At 42.7% G+C, this 23,669-nt stretch overlaps 1 protein-coding gene across 1 annotated transcript in view; it reads right to left on the reverse strand.

Moving 5' to 3' along the window:
* LOC311046571 (inositol 1,4,5-trisphosphate-gated calcium channel ITPR2-like) overlaps positions 1-23,669 on the reverse strand; it is a 43,145-nt gene that overhangs the window by 9,593 nt on the left and 9,883 nt on the right. The window contains exons 7-43 of the mRNA XM_084058964.1: positions 23,558-23,641; positions 23,269-23,415; positions 22,808-22,903; positions 21,468-21,512; positions 19,562-19,713; positions 19,264-19,363; positions 19,018-19,178; positions 18,790-18,931; positions 18,227-18,385; positions 16,389-16,561; positions 15,903-16,022; positions 15,567-15,755; positions 13,847-14,098; positions 13,587-13,734; positions 13,272-13,419; positions 12,334-12,521; positions 11,922-12,045; positions 11,138-11,195; positions 10,818-10,983; positions 10,327-10,494; positions 9,609-9,695; positions 9,311-9,436; positions 9,052-9,174; positions 8,564-8,764; positions 7,703-7,954; positions 7,463-7,588; positions 7,119-7,247; positions 6,582-6,702; positions 5,879-6,060; positions 5,588-5,730; positions 4,815-4,923; positions 3,883-4,003; positions 3,276-3,463; positions 2,777-2,969; positions 1,935-2,188; positions 712-912; positions 468-578 (exon numbers count right to left, since the gene is read on the reverse strand). Of these exons, the coding sequence (XP_083915090.1) occupies positions 468-578; positions 712-912; positions 1,935-2,188; positions 2,777-2,969; positions 3,276-3,463; positions 3,883-4,003; positions 4,815-4,923; positions 5,588-5,730; positions 5,879-6,060; positions 6,582-6,702; positions 7,119-7,247; positions 7,463-7,588; positions 7,703-7,954; positions 8,564-8,764; positions 9,052-9,174; positions 9,311-9,436; positions 9,609-9,695; positions 10,327-10,494; positions 10,818-10,983; positions 11,138-11,195; positions 11,922-12,045; positions 12,334-12,521; positions 13,272-13,419; positions 13,587-13,734; positions 13,847-14,098; positions 15,567-15,755; positions 15,903-16,022; positions 16,389-16,561; positions 18,227-18,385; positions 18,790-18,931; positions 19,018-19,178; positions 19,264-19,363; positions 19,562-19,713; positions 21,468-21,512; positions 22,808-22,903; positions 23,269-23,415; positions 23,558-23,641 (5,487 nt within the window). The remainder of the gene's footprint in view (positions 1-467; positions 579-711; positions 913-1,934; positions 2,189-2,776; positions 2,970-3,275; positions 3,464-3,882; positions 4,004-4,814; positions 4,924-5,587; positions 5,731-5,878; positions 6,061-6,581; positions 6,703-7,118; positions 7,248-7,462; positions 7,589-7,702; positions 7,955-8,563; positions 8,765-9,051; positions 9,175-9,310; positions 9,437-9,608; positions 9,696-10,326; positions 10,495-10,817; positions 10,984-11,137; positions 11,196-11,921; positions 12,046-12,333; positions 12,522-13,271; positions 13,420-13,586; positions 13,735-13,846; positions 14,099-15,566; positions 15,756-15,902; positions 16,023-16,388; positions 16,562-18,226; positions 18,386-18,789; positions 18,932-19,017; positions 19,179-19,263; positions 19,364-19,561; positions 19,714-21,467; positions 21,513-22,807; positions 22,904-23,268; positions 23,416-23,557; positions 23,642-23,669) is intronic.

Here is a 23,669-nt window from a genome sequence, read left to right on the forward strand (position 1 = left end):
CACCCATTGTACCCCCCAACCCTGCGCTGTGATTGGCCACCATTGTACCCCCCTAACCCTGCACCGTGATTGGCCACCATTGTACACTGGTTGACTCTATTCAGGACTGTGATTGGCTAGTGAAACACATGACACATGTGCATAGCCCTATAAATAGGACCATGCACTTAAAAAAAACACAATTATGTTTTTTTTAAGTGAATCACCCATTGTGGACCAACCATTGTTTATTTATTGTTTATTGTTAATAAATAGCACCACACACTACAGAAATATTACTTTTCTTTAAGTGAACTTCCATCACTGTGATGACCACTGTGACCACACCGCCCACTTCACACTGGGTGTGATTTTTTATCTACAAGGGAGATTACCACTACTATCATTTCATTAAAAAACGTTTTTTAAAACCTGTGTTTCATATTGAGCCGAATGCAAGGGCTCTCAGAGAGACAGGGGTTTCTTACCTTGAGTTCCATTACCAGGTCCAACCGATGCTTCCCCAGGGGGTTGATGTCATTGACGATCAGTGCGATGATTATGTCAATCCCATTCGACTCATGCTTGACTATACAGGACTGGTTAAAATAAGAGGGACCATGGTTGATTGCATATCACTTCAGATAACAACAGCATGTTAAATCGTCTCCACTCCCTCCCCCATGGGGTGGGGAGACGATTTATTTAGTGAAAACCAAGTGATGTCCCTACCTGATTCTCATGACAGGGTCCCTGGCAGTACTCTGTGAGGGTCTCCAAGGTCTGGCGGACAAGGTCCACATTGCTCTCATTGATGTAGAGGCCCAGCAGCCCCAGGCCTCCAGTGGTGCTGCCACAGATACAGTCCAGGAACTGGAGTGTCTCACACACCAAGTTGTAGTTAGTCTTGTTGTTCTGGTTGCGCAGAAAGTTCTATGAAAGAGTATGTGATTACCAGTTGTACGTTGTCTCTACTGTCTTCCTCCCTCACTCTCTCATACAAATTCACTGTCTACGTCTCATGTAACCATGCCGGATTTAGCTAGAAGCTAATTTCAATCCGCTGTCGCCACACATAAAAACACCACAAAAACAGAGAACACAAAACTGCATAAAAAATATTTTAAGAATGCCATACCTAGTTTAAATTAAAAACCTAAATACCTACCAAAGGCTAATACCTAAACAATAGAATATCTAAAGCCTAATTTGACATATCTAAGACTTAAAAAAGTATCAATGGTCACATGGTTGAGACATTTTTGGGGCGGTGTAGCCGCCCCCTATAAGTGAGTTTTGGATACCGACCAAAAGATTTGTATACCCCCTAACCCTGCCATTGTTAATGCAAATCGATACTTTTGCAAAGTCAGCCAATCACATTACAGCTAGTGTCATCACCACTTACTGTAATGTGATTGGCTGACTTTGCAAATTCAGGACTGTGATTGGCTAGCGAAACACATGACACATGTGCAGCCCTATCAATAGCAGTATGGACTTTAAAAAAAGTCATTTATCCTTTTTTTAAAGTGAGTCATGTTGTGATGACCACACACCGCCCACTTCACACTGGGTGTGATTTTTAACAATTGTTTTAGTTTCGTAGGTAGGTTACAGGTCATGGGTCATCATACTGTAGCCGATAGGGTATTGGTCATATTATTGATCAGACTTGGAAGTGTGCGTAGTATAGTATAGTAATCCTTCCTCGTACTGTACAGTATATCAGTTTCTGTTTGTTGGTGCGAGGGAAAGAGAAACAATTTAATATGATGCTGATCGGCCTAATAGTGTGCAAGATTAGCTACAGACAGACAGACAGACAGACAGACGGATGGGGTGAATGCATGATCTCCTGGTGGATAATAAGTGAGCAAAGTGAGTCACCATATTCAATATAAATGTATAGAAAACCAAGCTTATACATTCTTTCAGTTCTTAACAACCAGTACCTGCAGTTCTAAGTTATGGTTCTCACAGAGTAGCTGCAGGTAGCGCAGGATGGGTTGCATAATGGTGATGGCAGGGCTCATCTGAGTTTCCACTACGACCTCCTCTGACCCAAGCACCTCACCGGACTGACCAAGACCCTCCAGCTCTGTGTCCAGCTCCTTCCTGAAGGCACAGAAGGCCTTTGAGGTTGCACTAGAAGCCTCCTTCAACTGGCCTCGCATGTCCTCCCTCATATAAAGACCCGAGTCCTTCCCTATAGGGCACAAAGGACAGACATAATAAGAACCACGATTTCTCTTGCATCAGTACTAGAGGACAAGCATGGTTGTGTGGACATTTAGTGAATGAAGTATTATTTAGTATTATTTAGTTGATACTATAGTGCAGTGGTTCTAAACCTGTGGTCCGGGGACCTCCAGTGGTCCTTGAGGGGGTTCCAGGTGGGCCCCAGCTAAATGATGGAGAGTTGGTAACCAAATGGACCCTTATTAGATCTTTAACTCTTGAGAGCGTAAAATGAAACCAAGAGTTGTCTCAAGAGTTAAATTATTGTTAAACATCTGCATTACCTAATTTACAAGAAGTCTACACAATTAGATAATGTAGAAGAATTGTTATGTTGATCGTTTGCCTGTTATCTCTCCTATGGTACCTACATCAATACAGCATGGAATTGTGGACACAATCTTATCAAACGACAACAAAATATTCTAAGTTTTGGGGTCTGAGAGGCTAAATCTCATCAAACGGTGGTCCGCGGCTCAAATGGCGAACAAATAATGGACCTTGATATGAAAAGGGTTGAAAACCACTGCTATAGTGGATCATTAACTGACTGTACCTTTCTTGAACCGTTGAACAGTAGTGTCACTGTCATCGTCCCTTTTCCTGCTGCTGCAGCTGACATGTCCATCAAACATGTTAACGGACACAGTGGATCGGATCTCCTGCTGGGCTGAATGCATACGGTCGAAGAACACCTTGAAAAACCTCTCAGACTTCTTCTGTTTGTGCAGCTGGCTGTAGAACGAGTTCTGGGTGGATGGAAGAGTGAAAAAACAAAACTCACACAACTTCTGAATCAGTGTGCCTGAACGTGTGGGTATCGTCAATATTGATGTACTGGTTTGCAAGTTTAATCAATCTGGGGTTTGAATAAATAATAAGAGTGTGTGTGTGTGTGTGTGTGTGTGTGTGTGTGTGTGTGTGTGTGTGTGTGTGTGTGTGTGTGTGTGTGTGTGTGTGTGTGTGTGTGTGTGTGTGTGTGTGCCACACCATGTGCACGTATACATGGACCTTTATGGGTAAATTCATGCAACACTCTAGATGTTACTGTGTACCTGTATCTGTGTGTTTCCACCCTTGAGGAGGGCGATGCCCAGAAGGATGCTCTCTTCAAACACACGGTCGTTCTTGGTGTTGACGATGAGGTCAATGACCAGCTCTGATGCCCCAACATTGTCCAGGAGACACTGAATCTCCGACATACTACTGCCTGGCTTGTCAGAGTCCACCACTGGGGACCCTCCTGTGGAAGTGTAATATTCATCATCTATCCTGTGTACTGTATATACTATACCAGTATATTTTCACTGTCAGATGGAAACCTTGTATGTCCAAAACCGCTACTTTTAAGGAAATAGAAAAAACAGAACCTGTGTTCCAAAGGATTCAATTGAGTTATTATTTAGTACACTTAACCACTTTCAAAATGCGTCGCGATGCCTTGTGAGCTTGTAGATTGGCTATTATCGCTACCTTTGTCTTGTACGACAATATAGGGCATTAAATAACAAAACAAAAGCATGTTGGTTACTAGAAATGATAGTTAACTTTTCTTAAATATCAATGCATATATATTACTGTGTAAAATTCATCATATACTACATCCTGTATATATACGGAACAATATATGCTGGTTATAGTGTTACTGGTTGTATTCAGTACCTCCAGATGATGGCTTGACAAAGCCTCCTGATGAGCTGTTCCCACTCGCAAAGTCTGATATGGAGTGAGGCCTTTGATTTCCAAAGTAGCGCGTGAGGAGAGACTTTCTTAACACTTTTCCCTGCAGAGTCAAAAAAAAACTTTTAATCTGCACACAAACACTTCAGGCTTTGACATGAGTTATTGCTTTCAATGTTCCAGAAAAATGCACACTTTCAATGCTGCCCATTTTGAGCTTCTCAACCCAAAATCTTATCATCTCTTTGAGGGAACTTACTGATCATTCTCTCTAAGTTTCATGAAAATCTGATTGTCATGCATTGCTGCAGGCAGGGTAATAAACTAAAGATGAAGATGATCATTTGAAATGAGCAACGTGATGCCAGAAAATGTACCCTTCACCACAACAGAACTTCTAACAGCTAACTTTGAAATCAGAAAAAATGGTTGGTTGGCAACAAACGTCCTCACCCTTCAGAATAAGATAATTAAGGATATGATATGACACTTTTGCCATGCCCCCTCTCCCCTCCCCATGAGGGCACTAACGCACAAAATACAGGCCTCTAGCAGTGAGGGTGTGTGAAAGAACCCCCCCCCCCCCAATCTCTTTCAACCAGTGTCCTCAAGTGCCTCCCTGTGTTATGTAACGAGCGAGGCTCAAAGCATACTGATGAAGGAGCGACTGGGCAGTGGGCCCATAGACCTGGGAGAGAGCAGCAACTACACTACAGCAGATCAGTAAGCACATCAACACAGGACTAAATGCACCAAACCCCAAGAGGCAGCAGGCCGGAGACAATTTCATCTAATTCACAATTTAAATGTGGAGTCGAAACTTGATGATCAAATTGAAATATCACCATATTGATCAGCTGCTTTTCATAGGGCTTCAACCCCAGTTTTAGAGATCCTCCAGATTAAGTACTCACAGGTTCTTCAAAGCTTTCCTTCTTGTCCAGCATCTCCCTGAGAGTCTGTAAGATCTTGATTCGAAGTTTTTCCTCTTTGCCCATCAGCTTCTTCGTATGTTTGATTAGTCTGTGAGCGTGACATATATCAGAATCATCAATCAATCATACATTTTTAATTACCAAGAAGTGTGCTTTTCACACATAAATATATTTTGAGAGTGAATCTCAAAATATACATGCATACATACATACATACATACATACATACATACATACATACATACATGTATACATACACACATGTATGTACAACAAAGAATGCAACATGCAGGCAGCATTTCAAAATGAGGTTGAGTGTAACTGAATAGGGTTGTGAGAATGCTTATAATAAATTCAATAATTATGTCAAAGTAGGCAAATGTACAGCTATTGCACAATAAATGTGTGTTGTTACAGTAGAGGTTAAATGTCAGGGTTCACAGGGCACTGGGTATGGGTCATGTGATTGGTTGGACAAGGAAGAGGGCAGATTGGCACTGCTGACCCACCAAAAGGAGAGTGTTATTGTTAGGGTCGAAACACAAAATGATTGTTGGTAACCATCTGATGACATGGCCTCCTGGCTAAAGTCTGCTGTCTTTACGTAATGACTAAAGGAGAAGCATCGTAGAATGTATGCAATCACTTTCCTCTTCTTGTTGTTCTTGCACACTGCCTTTCTGTGCTTGCATTTGATGGTGTTCAACTGGGTGTTGATCTATGCAAAGGCTTTAATTTGGACATAAACTTACTTAGACATGAAAGCTCCACTCTCACAGCGCAGGCGAGCAGCCTCTGGAAACAGCAGCTCAGGGCTGTGAAGAACGTCCACTAGTACAGAGAACTCTGCATGCACCTTAGGGCTGAACTGCTCTTCTAGACAGGCAACAACCCCCTATACATACACAGCACACACGCACAACATACATGCACATTCAAATAAGAAAGATACTTTATTGCAGGAAGCAATACTCAAATGGAATACAGCCCGAGACCCTCATAGGAATAAACTTATGACAATATTAAGATAACTTCATGTGTACCTGCAGCTTCTCTATAATGTTTTTGTAGTCGGGGCCGCCCAAGGGCTCCTTGCGTGGCCTCGTGCGGGCTGAGATCCTCCAGTCCTTAGCGGCCCGCTGTACCATGTTGCTGTGAACCTTCAGAGACAGAGTGTTGACTTGGCTGTCCAAGTCCACAGGGATGGCTATGGATCGTGCTTTGGCTGGGGAAGAGGACAGGGGTTTAGCCATCCACAGACATCCAAATAAGTTTACTTAGGCAACTTTGACCTGACTACACTCATTTTAAATAAGATATGATCAGTATTCTTATGACTGCATTAACTAGCAAAAGATTTAACACTTCGTAATTTGTTATCTGGTGTACCATTGGACAATCAGCAATCAGGCACTTGCTCCTCATCTACCTATTGTGATTACCATGTGATTACCAAATTCTAGTCAGCCAACTGGCCAATGGAAACATTGGGATGAACTAACCGACATTGTCATTGTTAAAGCCCCAATGCTAGTGGAGCAACAAAATAAATCATGATAGTTAGTTACAGATGATAATACTTTGGATCCCAGGTGTTAAATAGGCTGTGACATAACACACGGCAGCAAGGTCAGCAAGACCAAAACTTGGAAATTAATTATATTTTCTTAGTGTCCTCAAAGCTGTGGTCTACTCATTCTGATGGTTCAAACCCCCCCAAGGCTGAACCGATGCATCAACACTCACCTACATCTGCCAGTGTTTTGATACAGCTCTCGATATTTGCCTTCTGAGCCGAGGTGATCCAGGTGCAGTTATAGATCCTGAAGGCAGACTGCAGGAGCTGGATGAAGATGGGCTGGTTTGCCTGGTAAAGAGTGGGAGGAATGGGAGGGTGTGTAAAGGTGAGAGGGAACAACACACCAGTACTGTAGTGTGAGGGTTGCAGTGTTGCTCTGACAGGAATGCTTTAGTATACTACCGTTTTTTTCAATATACTCTACAGTATAGAGTATATGATTCCATATACAAGATTCCACATTGCAGATTTTGAAAAAGAAAAAGAAAAGTGTTTCCTCTGTGGAAGCAGATCAAACAAAAAACTTCTGTCGAAAGCACCTGCTACTGAAATAAACATGTATTTCAGATGAGAATACATGGAAGCAGTCTTCTCTCAAATGTTATAACTCTAAAGTAGTTAAAAGTTGGCCATGGACAAATGTGCCCGCCAATGAGTCATTCTCTCCACGCTCCACACTTCAGCTGTGTGTAGAAGAAGGTTACCTGGAGGCTGGAGTTGTTGACAGAGAACTGGGAGCTGAAGAAGCCTTTGACAATGGCCATCACAGTCTCTGTGACGTACTTCTCCAGTGCCAAGTCTGCATGGTTACGGTCGGTGGTGCTGTTACACACCTGAACGAGCAAAGAGCAAAACAAAAATCCTCATTAAAAGGACACATTTCTGTTCATTTGCAAATTCACTCTAGCCTCATGTCTATCATCCACTCACTCATGCAGTATGCGAGCATGCCCCAACAAGGAAATGTACGGTTACTGTACACATAGACTTCATGTTACATTTTAAGGGATATACATTGGGGGCCTTTTAAAATCCTAAAAAGCCTTACACTGGCCATGTCCACCAGGAAGTTGTCAAAAAGCTTCCAGATGTGGTTGGAGGTGTAGATCTCCTTCATTTCGACCTCAGTGTCCACGTAGCAGTGATTAACAAAATTCACGTAGGCCGTTTTTACCTACACAACAAGACAACAGAAAGGATGCACTTGAGTGACTGACAGTAAACCATGTTTTTAACCACAGAGTTTGACTTCAGGAGCGTTCCATCTATGAATCTGTGCACCCCTCACCTCTGGTATACAGTGAACATCTGCAACGACTTTAACAATGTCGTCCAGAGGTAGCAGAGAGTTACATTTGAGCTCGGTGTAGACGTTTTTGCCCTCGGTGCAGGCAGCCAGCAGCTCCACCAGAGTGTTGTGGTAGGCCAGGGCCCCGCCCGGGTCCCCCCGCTCCCGCTCACAACGCATCATCTGCAGAAGCACCTGGAAGGAGGAGCGGTCGTTGTAGAACACCAGCACATCCTCGCCTCCGTTGACCAGCTGGACACGCACGCACGCACACACACACACACACACACACACACACACACACACACACACACACACACACACACACACACACACACACACACACACACACACACACACACACACACACACACACACACACACACACACACACACACACACACACACACACACACACACACACACACATTAAAAAGGTGATATACAACAGATTCAACCACTAGATATCATACTACACTCTACAACACATTCACAACACTTCTGCTGCATAAGGTTCCATATTTCCCCGAGTCACATCTATAAGCCAGCACTTGTATGCCTATAAAGCATGCTTTGTAATGAGGTGGCTGCCTCTAAGATAATAACAATACATCCAATTTATATAACGCTTTTCTTGGTACTCAAAGTCGCTTTACAAAACAGAACAATTAAAAACAATTGCGCATCTCTTTCGAGAGAAAAAGTATCTTCCCCAATGAAAACAGAAGCAACATGGAAAATAGCAGATTACGTTGGTAAATAAACATACATTTTGGAACAGCTACCCTTGCACCACCCTGACACCCCGGTACAGACAACATTTACAGACACTTGACAAAGATACAAGTTTATTACTCTCACCTCTGTCATGACTTTGTCCTGGCACTTCTTGACATACTTGCCATCAGCTTTCACAATGGTTTGCAAGAATTTAAGGTACTCGACATGTCTCCCGTGTGTCTCAATGCAGTGGACAAAATGGTGGACCACGCGATCACTGATCTCATTGCATAGATGGTAGTTGCTCATGAAGATATGACGCATTGTCTCAGCTTCCAGCAACTGGATACAAAATAAGTGATAGTTAAATATTCTGTACAATATATAATATTGGTACACACGTGCATTGTGTTGAGTCATTGGGACAAAATAACATGATCCTTTTCAATTAGGAGATGGACGATTTTACCAGAGGTGGCCAGTGTCATGAGGAGCTGACTTAGGCAAAAATATAATTCTCCTCAAAAAATGACATAGGCCATTAGTTTAGCAAGGTGACGATGTGAGTTTTGGCTTCAGAATAGCATACACATTATATAAGTAAGTATAAGTATCAGAGCTGAGCGTACCCCTGGTGTAAGGAACAGGTAGAGGTGTTTATGGAGCAGAACTTGGTTCTGAGGGTTCCCTCGGCAGAAGTTCTGGAGAAATATATGGGCCAGGGTCATGATCTCATTCATCTTCTCATCAGTCTGTGAATTGATATAGTCAGACAAAGAGAGACACGATTAAAGGCAGAAGCAGACAGCTGAAACAAAGACGTCACACATTTCAGGAGGATTTCATAGGGGTCAAGGGGGAGGAGAACAAGCCGTACAGCAGGCTTACCTTCTCATAGGGGATCTGTAGAAGGTCCAGTACAACAGTGTGAGCCCCCATGTTTTTTAGTAGCCTCTGCTGTTGAACACGGCTCTTCTTAGCAGGATAACACAGCTTACTTAGTCGTAGTAGGATCTAACGATCAGACAGAGACAGACGCACACACACATTCACAACGTTAATGACACCACAAGAGACTTTCATCATTAACTATGTTAAGTATGACAACAACTACAGTATGACAAACAAATATCTTTGAATCTTGAAACGGAGACGGAGCATAATGAAATAACAGAACAGAGGTTACCTCTTTGACTATGTTGTAGTTGTTTGCTTTATTGCTGTCAATCTGTGGTTTAATATCCCCATCCGTTACTGGGCTCAGGATCACCTCCTGTTAAACATACACATACTGAGCTTTAGCAAATATGTATTTAGTCACTACTTCTACAATCTACTGTTGGTTTATCACATTTCCAGGGGTTCAACCATGGTACTTTAATAACAAAATAGATTGAGATTTCATCACAATGAGAAGTACAGTACAGAAATGCATTCTGTACTGGCACTTCAGTAACAAAGATAATATTGTTGATTCCTAATTGTAAAATTAACTTCAATGGCAAATACTAAGCTAATGATTGCTCAGATTAAAGGTAGTGTAAGTGATTTTTTGTTAAAAAGGTTAAAGCACTATATTCTGACTTTAATAAACAGGAACAAAATATCAGCCAATCAGGAGAGAGTACACATGTATCAGCTTCATTTCAACCCTTCCAATTTCACTTGTTTAATCTGTATCCTGTCTGAGTTCTCTAAAATTGGTATGCCGAACTGAAAAGAGCTGAAGAGACATGGAGACTAAATCACTTACCCTACCTTTAGTGTGTGCAGTGAAGAATCAAATTAAACAGTCAAATGTTTTAATGTTTATAGGTATTTCGTTAAATGTCGGGTGAAAATGACTGCCTTGGTCGTTCCAGTGTTAAATGTGTGCATTCTTTAAAAACATGGTAAAACTTGACCTCGTTGTTCTGTTCCTTGGCCTGTCTGTCCCCTGAGTCCTCGGGGTTGAAACCTCCATTTTTCTCAACCCAGAGCTCAGACTTCTCCACAGTCAGACGCAACTGGTCCAGGTCAGTCTTGATCTGCTTATAGTTCTCCACATCCTGCTCTGACACTAGCAACTGGACCTAGAAACACATACACATGCATAAATGCACACGTGCACATGCATGCACCCACCGACATAAGAGCAAAGGGAATAAGCATACAGATTCATTGAGAGACCAGGGTGTTTGAGAGCAAAACTAAGCTAACGTATCACTCCATCTCTTTAGGGGTGAAAAAGTCAATATGGTTTTCAAATAAAGCAACCAATGAGTTTGTTCTGATGAAAGATTCCACAACCTTTGGGGGATATGCTTTTTAATCCAAACTACATGATGATATAGAGCCAACAAGCACATAGTAGTAGTAGTTGTATGCTCCAGTGTAGAAGTGCTGTGCTATTTACCTGTTTGAAGGCCTGCAGGACTTCAGCTCTCTGGCTGAAATGTTTGAATATGAGCTGGAGGGATCCAGACACTAGAGGAGGGTAGTCTTGCATGATGAGATGGATCAGAACCCTCAGAAAAGTGCGACCACCCTCATCATCCAGCTCCACTGCACTCATCTCTGAGCTGAGAGTACACACAGACACACACACACACACACACACACACACACACACACACACACACAAATCCATAAATATATTGTACATTTGGCAGTGGCATTTTGTCTGATCATTCCAGCATGGTCAGATTTAACTTTTTTCTGATTCACTTCACCTACCTCCCAGCAAACATGGTGTCTGCTTTGGCTGCAATCTCGTCTATGTCTGGCTCGGACGCTGGAGATCAAACAAACATGAAAAGAAACCTCACCAACTCTGTGAATTATGTATGAGTGCGGTGGTTCACCTCAAACAGCAAATGAACAACACCATAGAAAATCAATAACCCTGTGTCGTTGAAATGTACTAATAATGACAAAAGAAGGGGACTTCAGGAGGGAAAGTCCATATTTTCATCAACAGCACTCTAAGGGCAATACAGTAATTTGTGGGGAATTCCAGCATGGGATCCTGAAATGCAATTGCAATTGAGAACACTTCTCGTATCTGTTTATAAACCTGATGATGACGACTGAATGAATACTTCTTCACATTGGGCCGCGCTGTGAGTTATTGTCTGTACCGTAATTTTCGCACCTGAATATAAGCCGCAGCAGCTAAATTGAATGATTTGTACATATATAAGCCGCACTGGACTATAAGCCGCGGGTGTAAAATCCCTACATTTAGGAGGTCCCCTAGTGGCCGTTAGCTATAAAAATCCATAGATAAGCCGCACCGTTATATAAGCCGCAGGGTCGAAAAATTGGTAAAAAGTCGCGGCTTATAGTCCGAAATTTACGGTAATTACTTTGTCTGACATTTAGGTCTGGGTTAGATGTGTTTCAACCAGACTCAGCAAACAACAGTGAAAAAGATCATAATGGGCAGGGGTGTTTTGTTCCAGTACACTTATCAGAAAGGTATAGTAAAAGAGAGCTACAATGAAAGATAGAGTCTCACCTGACATGGAAGGGAACTCGGACATTGAGACAGAATTATCAACAACATCCTTGTCCCCAAATTCTTTCTTGTAGATGGACAATAAGTAGGTGATCCTGTAATCCAGCCTCACACTCAGGATGAACTAAGGGAAGAATTAAATAGACACAAAGTAAATAATAACATAACATGTAAACTAAATGAATAAATACATGAATAAAAATAGATCAACATTACCAAGCGCATGATCCCTAGCGTCCCTATTCTGGGGTGGACATTCAGCAAAAATGGCCACTCTATAAGCTCAGAACGTTGTGAGCTTGTATATCGACTATTTTCGGAAAATACATTTGGTGTAGAGAGACAAAAGGAACAGAGCAAGTATGGAGGCCTGGGGGATCAGCAAGAACACATTCAGGACAGTGGTGCTTACTTGTAGAATCTCTATTATCTTCAGCTTGGTGTCCATCACCATGACATCCTCATTGTCTGGCATGAAATGGCCTTTCCCATGGCGTAGAGAAGGAGGTGTGTCTGGCATGTTGTGTGGGAGACCTCTACTCATCACCATCTGGGTCATCATCTCCCCAACGCCGTGGATTGTACGCAGCACATTGTTGCCTGTAAAGGACAGGTTTGGTCGTATACATTTGATCACTCATGCAATTTGGACCATTGTAACGCGGTGTCTGCCTCCAGGCATATCTTTAGGGAAATAATTACCTTACTTAATGAAAATGGAAGCAACATATGGATAATGGTTACAGCTTACATAAGACAAATCAATTTTGGACTCAACAAAAATATTTTAATTATTAATATTAATACATTTATTTCGGGAGAGTAATACTTATTCAGCACATTTCTAAAAGCTCTGTGGATGTATTCTCTTATTTTTCATCATTAATCTACATCAAAATGTTATCAATATATGACCTAAAGGAATGGTTCACGCAAACATGAAGTTTCTGTCATTATCTACTGACCTCACACCCAGACCTCGCCCTGTAAATGTCATGTTCACATTTCACATTCATGTGGAATAGACCTGGCTTTTGTAAATACAGGTCTTTTGTCCTCACAGTGTGATTGTTTGGCTTCAGAAGACTTCATACATGATAACTGGATTTTATGGTAATTTCTCACAGTTTTTACCTTTGACCTTAGTTGTTTGTTGAAGGTTGCCATGATAAGTTGTGCTGTGTTTTTTGCATGAGTATAATGACAGAATTTTCATTTTAGGATGGGCTATTCCTTCAAGGTTCACAAATCAGCATTTATCAATAGATAACATAATACAAACACAGACGTTTGAATAGCACTTTATTCAACTGTCATAAATGTATTCCTTTAGTTAATAATGGTACTGACCAGCCTCTGGGCTCTTGTTGAGCTTGTTCATGTAGGTGAGAGGGTGCTGGACAATATCCAGGATGGCCAGCAGAGTGCGTGTGAGACGAAGCAGCTCACTGAAGCTATAGAAGCCAAAGTAGACCAGGTTACGAGCCAGATTCACCACCTGCAAGGGAAATATCAAGGCAAGTAGTTAAATATTACACAAACCATTCCAAAAATATACACAATCCAATAACAACTGCCAGTAAGTCTTCTTTATCCACAGTGAATTGTGGATAAAGGTGACTTGCTCCTTTTGGAGGTTCAATAGATGAGGTTCAAGTACTTTACCTCTAGAGTCAGTTCATTCTTCTCTTTGTCCCCAAACGGAAAGGGCTGGCTGACCACGTCCTTGAGGTATTCCTCAACAAACTCCATGGTGGGGGCAAACTTCCTCTTCTTCTCCTCTCTTGAGGTGTCGGTGAACTCGTACTCGTACCTGCGGACGCATACAGCCATGAGGGGCTCGACCCAAATTAGGAAGACATGCACCAACAGTGAGCAGCAGATGAATACACCATAATCATAGACATGGTAATGGAGAGACTCACTCGTGGATGGTGATCTTGGAGGGGATTTCCGTCCAGAGGCGCGCGTAGCGTACGGGCACCACAGCCTCCTGTGGGTCGCGGTCCACATGCATGTGCAGCATGAGGCGACAGAAGGACGCCCGCAGGTTGTAGGGCAGGCAGTCGTCAAACATGCACCGCAGGATCAGGTCTACGGGCAGCTGCGTGGACACCTGGTTGATGGCCAGGTACTGACGGTCCAGACACATCTTAGCAAACAGGTTCAACTGGTACCTACAGCACAGCACAGCACAACACCACCAAGGGTGAGAGGAGGAGTGAACTTTTACATTTATTTAAATGTGATAACATTGGGCAAGTCAAGGTGCAAATCAGAGCCCCATTGACTTCCATTATAAAATTAAAGCTAAATATTTGAAAAGGTATAAAACTTCTGTAGCCTACTGGCTGTGTGTGTGTGTGTGGGGGGGGGGGGGTTCAGCCTTTTTTGACAGGTACAGTGTAGACTAGAGGCAGGAGAGAGCAAGGGCATGACATGCAGAAAAGGATCAGGCCAGCCTAGAATGGAACCGTAGACTCACTGTCAGTCATTACTGCCCATGTGGTACTGTAGAGCCCTAACCATTCAACTATGTTTACACGCTCTGGGGCAAATGCATAAAGAATGGACTGCGGCTGCTGATAGCACCAAGAATTGCGCATCACTCGCAAAACAATGTGCTAATCATATGATGATATAATGATAGTGCAAACAGACCCATTCATTTTGGAAGCTGAGTGCGATTTGGGCCAGCCCAACTGAGCACCCTCATGACCTTATCACTTTCATAATTACGTACCACAAGATACTGGTGAATCTAGGTATGCACGTATGTTGAGAAGTCGTGTGCAGGTTGTTCCCCCACAGCTTTCTAGGTTACCCACAGCGAAGGGTGCATTTCGCCCTTTGCGGGTGCTTTGATATTTATATATGGTTTCTTTCTTTATTTTAGCAGCCACAAAGCCATGCGATCTTTTTGTAAATTTGAGTGAAATGAATACTGAGGACTTTATGTATGCAGTAGATTTTAAAGGGTACTGTTGCAGTTAGGACACAGGAACTCATAGGCCTGGGGCCCATGACCCACCTTTTTCCCGCACATTTTGCTAGCCTAGGATGGCTCAGGGTAGAAGACAGGGTTAAACAACACAAAATGGGATTGGCTTTCAAAATAGTCAATGCGACTTTGCTCTCAACGCCCTCAATACCCGCATATCTGACTAAATACCTCCAAAACGTTAGCGACACCCACAACCACAATACTAGAGGGAGCGTAAACAACGATCTGGTACCACCCACCCATAAAACAAACATTCTCATTGCCACCCAGGTGTGGAATGCCCTGACCCCATCCCTCAAACAATGTCGATCACTGGCTTCCTTTAAAACAGCCCTGAAATTTCACCTTTCAGGAGGCCAAAGGGGGAGGTAGTTAACAGTTCTCCCTTAGACAGGCGACCACCCTCCCCCCTTTCTCTTCCCCCATTTCTTTCTACTCTGTACATGTGGTGTTTTATATTTGTGATGATATTGAATGTTTGGTGCTATTTTATATGTTTATGAATTGAATACCTAGGACCCCAAGGTGTTATCCTTTTAGACAAAGTGTTTGACTGTACTCGTGCTGTTTTCACATTTCTGTTTAATAAAATATTCAATCAATCAATCATAGAATCCCTCCACACACACACACACACACACCTGTAGTAGGTAATCATGTCAACATCCATTTTGTGGTTTCCCTTGGCATCCTGGGCCAGGTGGCGGATGGATTTGCCATGAGGCTCCTTGTGGCTGTCAATCCAGTAGAGCCAAACCTCCTCCTCCTCCAACTCCTCGTGCAGTATGGATGTCTCCAGTGCCAGTGTGTTCTCCGTGTTGGGGATTACTCTGGAGAAGATTTGTAATTTATGGTAACTGTTTATTTGCATTTCTTTCCCACAGGTTATGAGATCTGTAGTCACGGTTGTGGTCCCAAGTCTGCACGTAGTTTGGGTGCACACATCCCCGGGTATGGACTAGTAGTGTATGACTCACCTGGTCTGAATAAGGATGTCTGCATTGATGGGATTGAGCATGAATTTACAGATGAGCTCCTGGGTGACTGGGATGGCCGTCTTATTAGACACACAGAGATCGGATAGGTAGTCCAGGAATCTGAGATGGTAGATTCACCACATTAAATGAATCCATCACCAAGTCTTCATGCATTACCATCAGCATCAGAACACGCAAAGGATTGTGTGTTGGTGTGTTTGTTTATGCATGTTTCACATTGCATATTGTAGTACAGTATAAAAGCCTGCACGTACAATTACTTCTACGTGTTCACTATATTTTATTTATCATATGAATGCATATAAATCCATGATATGAATTTAGACGACAAATTAAATAGAAGATAGGATATATAACAAATATATCTTTTATATCGTCTTGTCATTTTTTAACATCCTGCATTCATATATATATCAAATCTTTCCACCCGGGCCATCACATATTCAAGAGGCTTTGGTGTCTGACCTGGGCTCTCTGTTCCGTCTGAGCAGGCTGACAAAGGTCTCTATCTCCCTGGCGGTGATGTGTTTCTCCAAGAGCTTGCGGTTGTTGTGCAGCAAGGCTGTGATGGTGTCCTCAGCAAGGATCTCATAGCCAATCTGTTTCTGCATGATGGAGAACTTTTTGGCTATATACTCCTGTGAAGCGCAATGATGGCATGTGGTTATGAACAGTAGAGCTTTTAACTGCACAAGTTTGCAAAACCAATAGTCCTAGGCACAACTACACAGTAATCTCCTGAGTGCTAATTTAATTCTAAGAGACAAATTCAGGGATTGCGGCCGCTGATAGCACCATGAATTGCACGTCACTTGCATCTTCCATCTGCTCAGGCTTAAGGTACAGTATACAGTATTGACTAAAATTGCCTTCCAAAGTTTGCAGGAGTGCTCCGTTTTGAACAAAATGCCTCAAATCATGAACACAGCATGCAATTTCCATGAAATTTTGCACGCACATTCCCATTACGTCAAGGAAGAAATGCTACTTGAACATTTTTAAATCAGCCTTATGGTGGCGCTATAACAGGCCGATTTGTGTTTTTGCCTATAACTGTACCGATCTGTGTAAAACTTTGTATGCACACTCTCTAGAGGCCAAGGAAAAACCTTTGCCCTGCATTTTCCACATTTGCCTTTTATAGCGCCACCAGGAGGCTGACTTCTATAAAACACATTTTTTGATCGTAAGCCTTCAGATTTTATGCAAATTTCATGCAAATCGGTACACATGATCTCTATAGTCATGTGATCAAGAAATATCTGCTAGATTTTTCATATTCCATCCTGATTGACTAAAATTGACATCTAAAGTTTGCAGGAGTGGCCCGTTTTGAACAAAATGCCGCAAATCATGAACGCAGCGTCCGATTGCAGTGAAACTTTGCTCGCACATTCGCACTACGTTGAGGAACAAATGCCACCATTTTAACATTGACCTATTATAGCGCCACCTTGAGGCCAATTTTTGCAACAGTTTTCTTTTTTATATTACTCCTACAAATTGTGTCCAATCATGCAAATCGGTACCCATTATCTCTATAGTCAAGTGGTCAAGATGGTTCCGTCTGTTTTCATATTACATCCTGATAGCTGAATTCCGAACATTGCTGCCCCACAATAACCTACCTGACCTGGTGGAGACCTGTGCTCCGAGGAGCACTTTTTCTAGTTTCATATATATAGTTATATATAAATATATATATATATATAAAGAAATATAAAAAATAAATATTATAATGTTAATAATAATAATAAATAAATATGTATATATTAGCCTACTACTTTTTACTGTCTAGGATATTAGCATTAAGACCCTTTTTAACCCTCAATGGTTCATTTCTGAAAAAGTAGGTTATTGTAAAAAGATTTACGGGTTCTGACATGACGTCGGACTACAAAATGACGTCAGACTTAAAAAACGAATACAAATGTATACTGAACAATTATAAGTACACGAACCAAAGGCTACAGGCATGATCGATTTTAGGCTAAATGTGTAGGAAATTGGACATGTGGTCTGCTAGAACATAGCTACAACATAGCAGAGACAAAGAATAACACAGACAAAGAATAACACAAAGAATAAGACGGAAACGATAACACCCAAACTCCACCCCTTTGCAGAGAAACAGGAAGTCGAACCACTAGCCGATTGTATTAATAGATATGGATTTTGTTTGTATTAGATACAATTGTGAATAATAGCCAAGTAAGATAATGTATCCATTGGCCAATCATACGGTTCACTGCAGCTCAACAGTCAGTGTGGGGGTGGTCAGGGATAGCTAAACTTGTACATGCCTGGTTTTTACGGTAGTCCTGTTGGGAATGTCGTAGCACCCTGTAGCAGAGCCTCAGCATGTACTTGAAGTGAGCATAGCGCTGGTCCCCCAGGTCCTCTAGCTTGAGCATAGGACCCTCCCCCTGGTCTGTGAATGGAGCCTCCAGGATGCCAAATATCTGTAACCAAACAGCGGGCCCACAGAAGGAAATAAGAAACCGAATTCCCCCGTACACACATACAGAAACCAGAAATATTAATTGATGCACGCGTATAGTTCATGATTGACACATGTACTATACACACATGCACTGCACCAGTAGAGATTATACAGGTCAGGGATCATAGCGCATGGGGTATAAGGTCATGTGATTGGTTGGATAGGGAAGAAGGCATGGTTAACCCTCCCTTTGACAGCATATACAGTAGCCTGTACAAGCTCTGGTGTGTGTGTGTGTGTGTGTGTGTGTGTGTGTGTGTGTGTGTGTGTGTGTGTGTGTGTGTGTGTGTGTGTGTGTGTGTGTGTGTGTGTGTGTGTGTGTGTGTGTGTGTGTGTTTCTGTGGACCGGCAGCAATTACTGACCTGGGCAAGGATGTCCTGCTCTCTCATGAGTTTCTGCCTCTCTCTGTTGGGTCTGGAGATGACCACAGATAGAACATCTTGGCCGTTGTTTGTTACTGCACACACAAAGAAAACCAGGTCTTCCAGGAGCTTGGTCACAAACCTGACGAAATATGAAGAGGGCAAAGAAATCAGACTTGTTCATGCTTTTATTCACAAAAGCATTGACATCTACCCACTGTACCGCACCTCCTCTCATTCTGAGCAATGTTTCCATATTGCAGCTTTCGCACAGTAGACTCTAGGACCTTGCTGGCGTCGTTAGCAAAGTCCAAGTCCCTGACCTCAGACAGGGGCACGGATACGATAGCAAATGCCTCTTTGTCCTCTTTAGTGGGGCAGGTGCCAATCTGTGATGAATACCAAAAATAAAATACATTTAGTCACATTCATATCAATCCATCTTATCTGACATGTATATGTGTGTCCATTCACCTTGAGCATGACAGGTCGCTCCTCTTCTATGTCAATGGGAAAGTTGGTGCTGGTCACCCAAGTGTTTGTGCACAAGTGCCTCAGCCTCACGTAGGAGTTTCTGAGAAAGCATGCCACATACAGTATTACTTACAACACAACACGCAGCACATTGCTTAGAGCAGATTTGGGTTTACAGTGCAACATATTACTGCAGTCATATGCACTATGTTTCAAGATTCAAGATCTGGAAATGTCTCATCTCTAAACCCAATTCCTTGACACTAAATCTTCCAGAAGTTGTGACTGACTGACTGACCTGGGGACCAAGCAGTCAGCTCTCTGCAGAGTTGTGGCATCGAGCTCAAACAGAGAGGCGATGTCATTACCATGGGGGACAGACACCAAGGTGAAAGCGATCTTCTCAGCTGCTTGACGTTTCCTCTTGGAGAGGCCAGTGTCCGTCTCATTCTGCGGCACCAAACACATACATAGCAAATAATGTAATGTACATACACACATTTGGAACACAGGACACACACACACACACACACACGCACGCGCACGCGCACACGCACACGCACACGCACACACACACATTACGGCTTTTTGTTATATTAGCAGGTACATCACAAATGTCTTCAGGCTTGCATTTTCCATGCTTTGCATCGGTTTTGGCAGCAGATGTCACTGTGCTTCTACCCACAAAATAAAATCATTTTAATGTGAGCCACACTGTTAAAAAATAAAAAAGATGTTGGCCCAGAATCTTCCTCCACTCACATTTTAGATGGAAATCTACAGAGACACCTCGACTGTCCTGACTCGTAATTTTAGACTCTGCAATACATAGGTTGATTTAACCTCCTGTATGTAGATGAGATATGAGGCTCTCTACAGTATCTGTCTGTCAGTCTGTATCTCTCTCACCCCACTATCTTTTCACTCTCTCTTCCCACTCTCCTCTCTTCTTCTTGTCTTGTGACTCACCCCACCAGCTTAGCACAGCCGAGCAGACAGCATGTCTGTCTACCTCCCCTTCCTCCCCTTATGCTAGCCCCCCCCCCCAAACACACACACACACACACACACACACACACACACACACACACACACACACACACACACACACACACACACACACACACACACACACACACACACACACACACACACACACACACACACACACGCGTTATGTAAGGGGCCCTCTGTGTGTCTGTGATACAGCATTGTGTGCGCGCACGTTGAGGAGTTTGTGTGTGTCTGTTGCAGAGGCAGAATACAAATGTGGTGGAAGGTAGCTAGGAGCTGTGAGAAATGTCTGGACTTAGACTCAGGAGTTGAAAGACTTTAGTTGTAGAACTGTCTGTGAGTGTGCTTGTGTGTGTGTGTGTGTGCATGCGTCAGAGAACTGGTGGGATTGCATAACCATAGCCGAGGGAGAGAGAAAGGGGCCCAGAGCTGAACTCAGACAAGAGTACAACTGCACAGAAACCCTTTCAACTCCAACACTTTCTCCCCCTCAATCTAGAAAGAACAAGCCAGTTAAGTTACCTCCCATTCCGCGAAAACTAAATATTTTATTTCCCAGAGCAGCAGATATTAGTAGATTGAATAGTAGACACCAGATATATCACAAGAACATGTCTATGTCTACAGGTGCAGCTGCTGTGTATTGATTATGTGAAAGCAGTGGTGTGTTCTACCGTGTTATGCTATATACGTAGTACACCGTCTCAGAATTTAAAAATAATAATCGTATAATGTTTAATAACCAACCAGCGTATCTGATACGCAGGAGGAGGGGCTGGGGGCATGTGGAAGGCTTATGTGTGGCTATTGAGCTGATAATGACCGCTGACCATGGCAGTTTCAAAGTAGTTCACACTTTAACTACTCAAAGTGGTTGAGTTACAGGGTGATTAACATTAGAAACAGTAGACAGTCAGTAAAGCATATTGTAATTGTACCCAGTCTGTGTGGATGCATGTATTATAGGCCTATTTTTGGGGACCACGCGTGCACGTATATATGTACACGTGCGTGGAGGGAATACTTATGGTATACCCTCCAAAGTAAAACCTAGAACACACCACTGAGTGAAAGATAAGATTAAGACAAACCTCCACAGGGTGTCATAGCAGAAACAGCAGTGAGAGTGAAACACAGAGGTACAGGTAAGTAAGAGTCCGAAATATAATTTGTTTATTACACTGACTCACCTCTCCTTTAGATTCCACACTGTCATCTTTGAAGTCAGGGTTAGCCTACAGGAGAATGAAGTGGTCAGTGATTTTAAATCATGGTTAGCCTACAGGTGAATGAAGTAGTCAAGTCAGTGATTTGAAATCATGGTTAGCCTACAGGTGAATGAAGTAGTCAGTGATTTGAAATCATGATTAGCCTACAAGAGAATGAAGAGGTAAGGGATTTGAAGTCATGGTTAGCCTACAGGAGAATGAAGTGGTGAGAATGATTTGAAATCTCAGTTGCATGACAATAAGCTGGACATCTGATGATGATACACAAAAGAAGTTGGTTAGCCTACAGGTGAATGAAGTGGTCTGATTTGAAATCAGCGTTAGCCTACAGGAAAATGAAGGGGTCAGTGTAGCAATTGCTCTGATTGCTACAAAATAAAAAAGATTGTCTGCCGGGCTAGGGAATCGAACCTGGGACTCGCCATCAGACTGCGTCAGAGCCTATGTATGGTATGCGCCTTAACCACTTGTCCATCGGTGCCCTGATTGCGACAAATGATAAGTGGTCTCTACTAGAACAGATATATCTGGTCATGTCAGCTGGCATGACCAGAGAGGTGAAGCCCTGCATCCTCAGGACGTTCTACAACAGCACCATCGAGATCATCCTGATGAGATGCATCACCGCCTGGTATGGGAGCTGCACCGCCCCTCAACTGCAAAGCACTACAGAGGGTGGTGCTAACGGCCTAGCGCATTGTCCAAAGTGAGCTTCCATCACTCCAGGAAATGTACAAGAAGCAGTGAGTAGCCAAAGCTGAGCGAATCATCAAGGACACTGAGTCACCACCCCAGCCACAATCTGTTCATGCCACTATTGCAGCCATGGCCGGGAAAGTGATACCTATGTATCAAAAGCCATTCCATCTGCCAATGTATCTCTACCTGCACAAGAAGCATTTCTGGCTTATTTTATTACAATTTTAACCATGCACCTTATGCATATATTTCATATTGCTCGTACCATACATGTTTACCTTTACTTTACTTCTCTATTCCTTAATATTGTAAGCTTGTACAAGAAAAAACTAAATTGCCCACTCTTATGCCTGTAAGCTTGTGATGTGACAATAAAGTTAAATCTGAATCAGTCTCCCACATTCAACCACCAGTTATAAACATCCAAACTGAGTGCTGTAGGTAGCACAAAAGATAGAGCACAGTTAATCCACAATATTCCAATGATCCTCTTGCACAAAATGTATTGCGTCACTTACGGCCCACAGAGAAATACGAAGTATGACAGAGGTCAAGGAGTTATCAAAATATTATATATCATTATGTTACATGATGATAAATACCTCAGCAGCCAGGTAGTTCCCCGTAGCGAGGTGTTTAAATCGAAACAGACTGTTCCATTGGCCAGCACCACCTCTACAGGGATCATAGTGTACAACCTGGGGTATAAAACAAAACAACATTTTAATTAGACTTGGGAGACTCAATATTCAATTTAGCTCTTTGTCCACATGCCTTTCAACCCATGTGTTTACATTTTTCAACTGATGTTTTGGCCGTGATGCATTGCTCAACAGAAATAACATCAGTGGCCAGCCTGTGATGTCAGTCATCTATTACATATCCTCTAGCAGTCATATATGACGCACCAACTTGGGAGAGTTCGGGGATAGCAATATATGGGCAAGTGTTTCAACCAATCAGCTTTGGAGAGTTGGGGATCTCCATATATGGGCATAAAAGAGAAACAGACACACATGCACGCAGAGATTCCTAGCTTTATGGATAAATGTAGGTGTTGTACCTCGATCTCCCAGAGTGCTTTGGAGCTGGTGGCAGATGTAGCAGACTGTCGCAGGGTGGTCCTGAGGAATACATGTTGCTGCTTCTTGTTCTCATCACAGGTAAGGAACTTCTCCTGCTCTGCATGAAACAACCTCACCACATCACCCTGGTAGTGGACATGCATTAATGTATACTGCTGCCTGGTAAGCCATTTGGCTTAAAATATATGCCACAACATGCACAATCTTCTGCTCAATAAAAACAAATCCTCACTGAAAACCATTTAAACACTCTATATGTCCACATACCCCCTTGAGTACATCTTCTCGGTAGTCACTATACTTCATGAATAAGTTGACCTTCCAGCTGGTGTTGCAGTTGACAGCATTGACCTAAAGCACCAACCACAGATGGAAGATA

This window comes from Gymnoscopelus microlampas (assembly GCF_963454915.1).
Source record: "Gymnoscopelus microlampas genome assembly, chromosome: 6".
Classification (NCBI taxonomy): domain Eukaryota; kingdom Metazoa; phylum Chordata; class Actinopteri; order Myctophiformes; family Myctophidae; genus Gymnoscopelus; species Gymnoscopelus microlampas.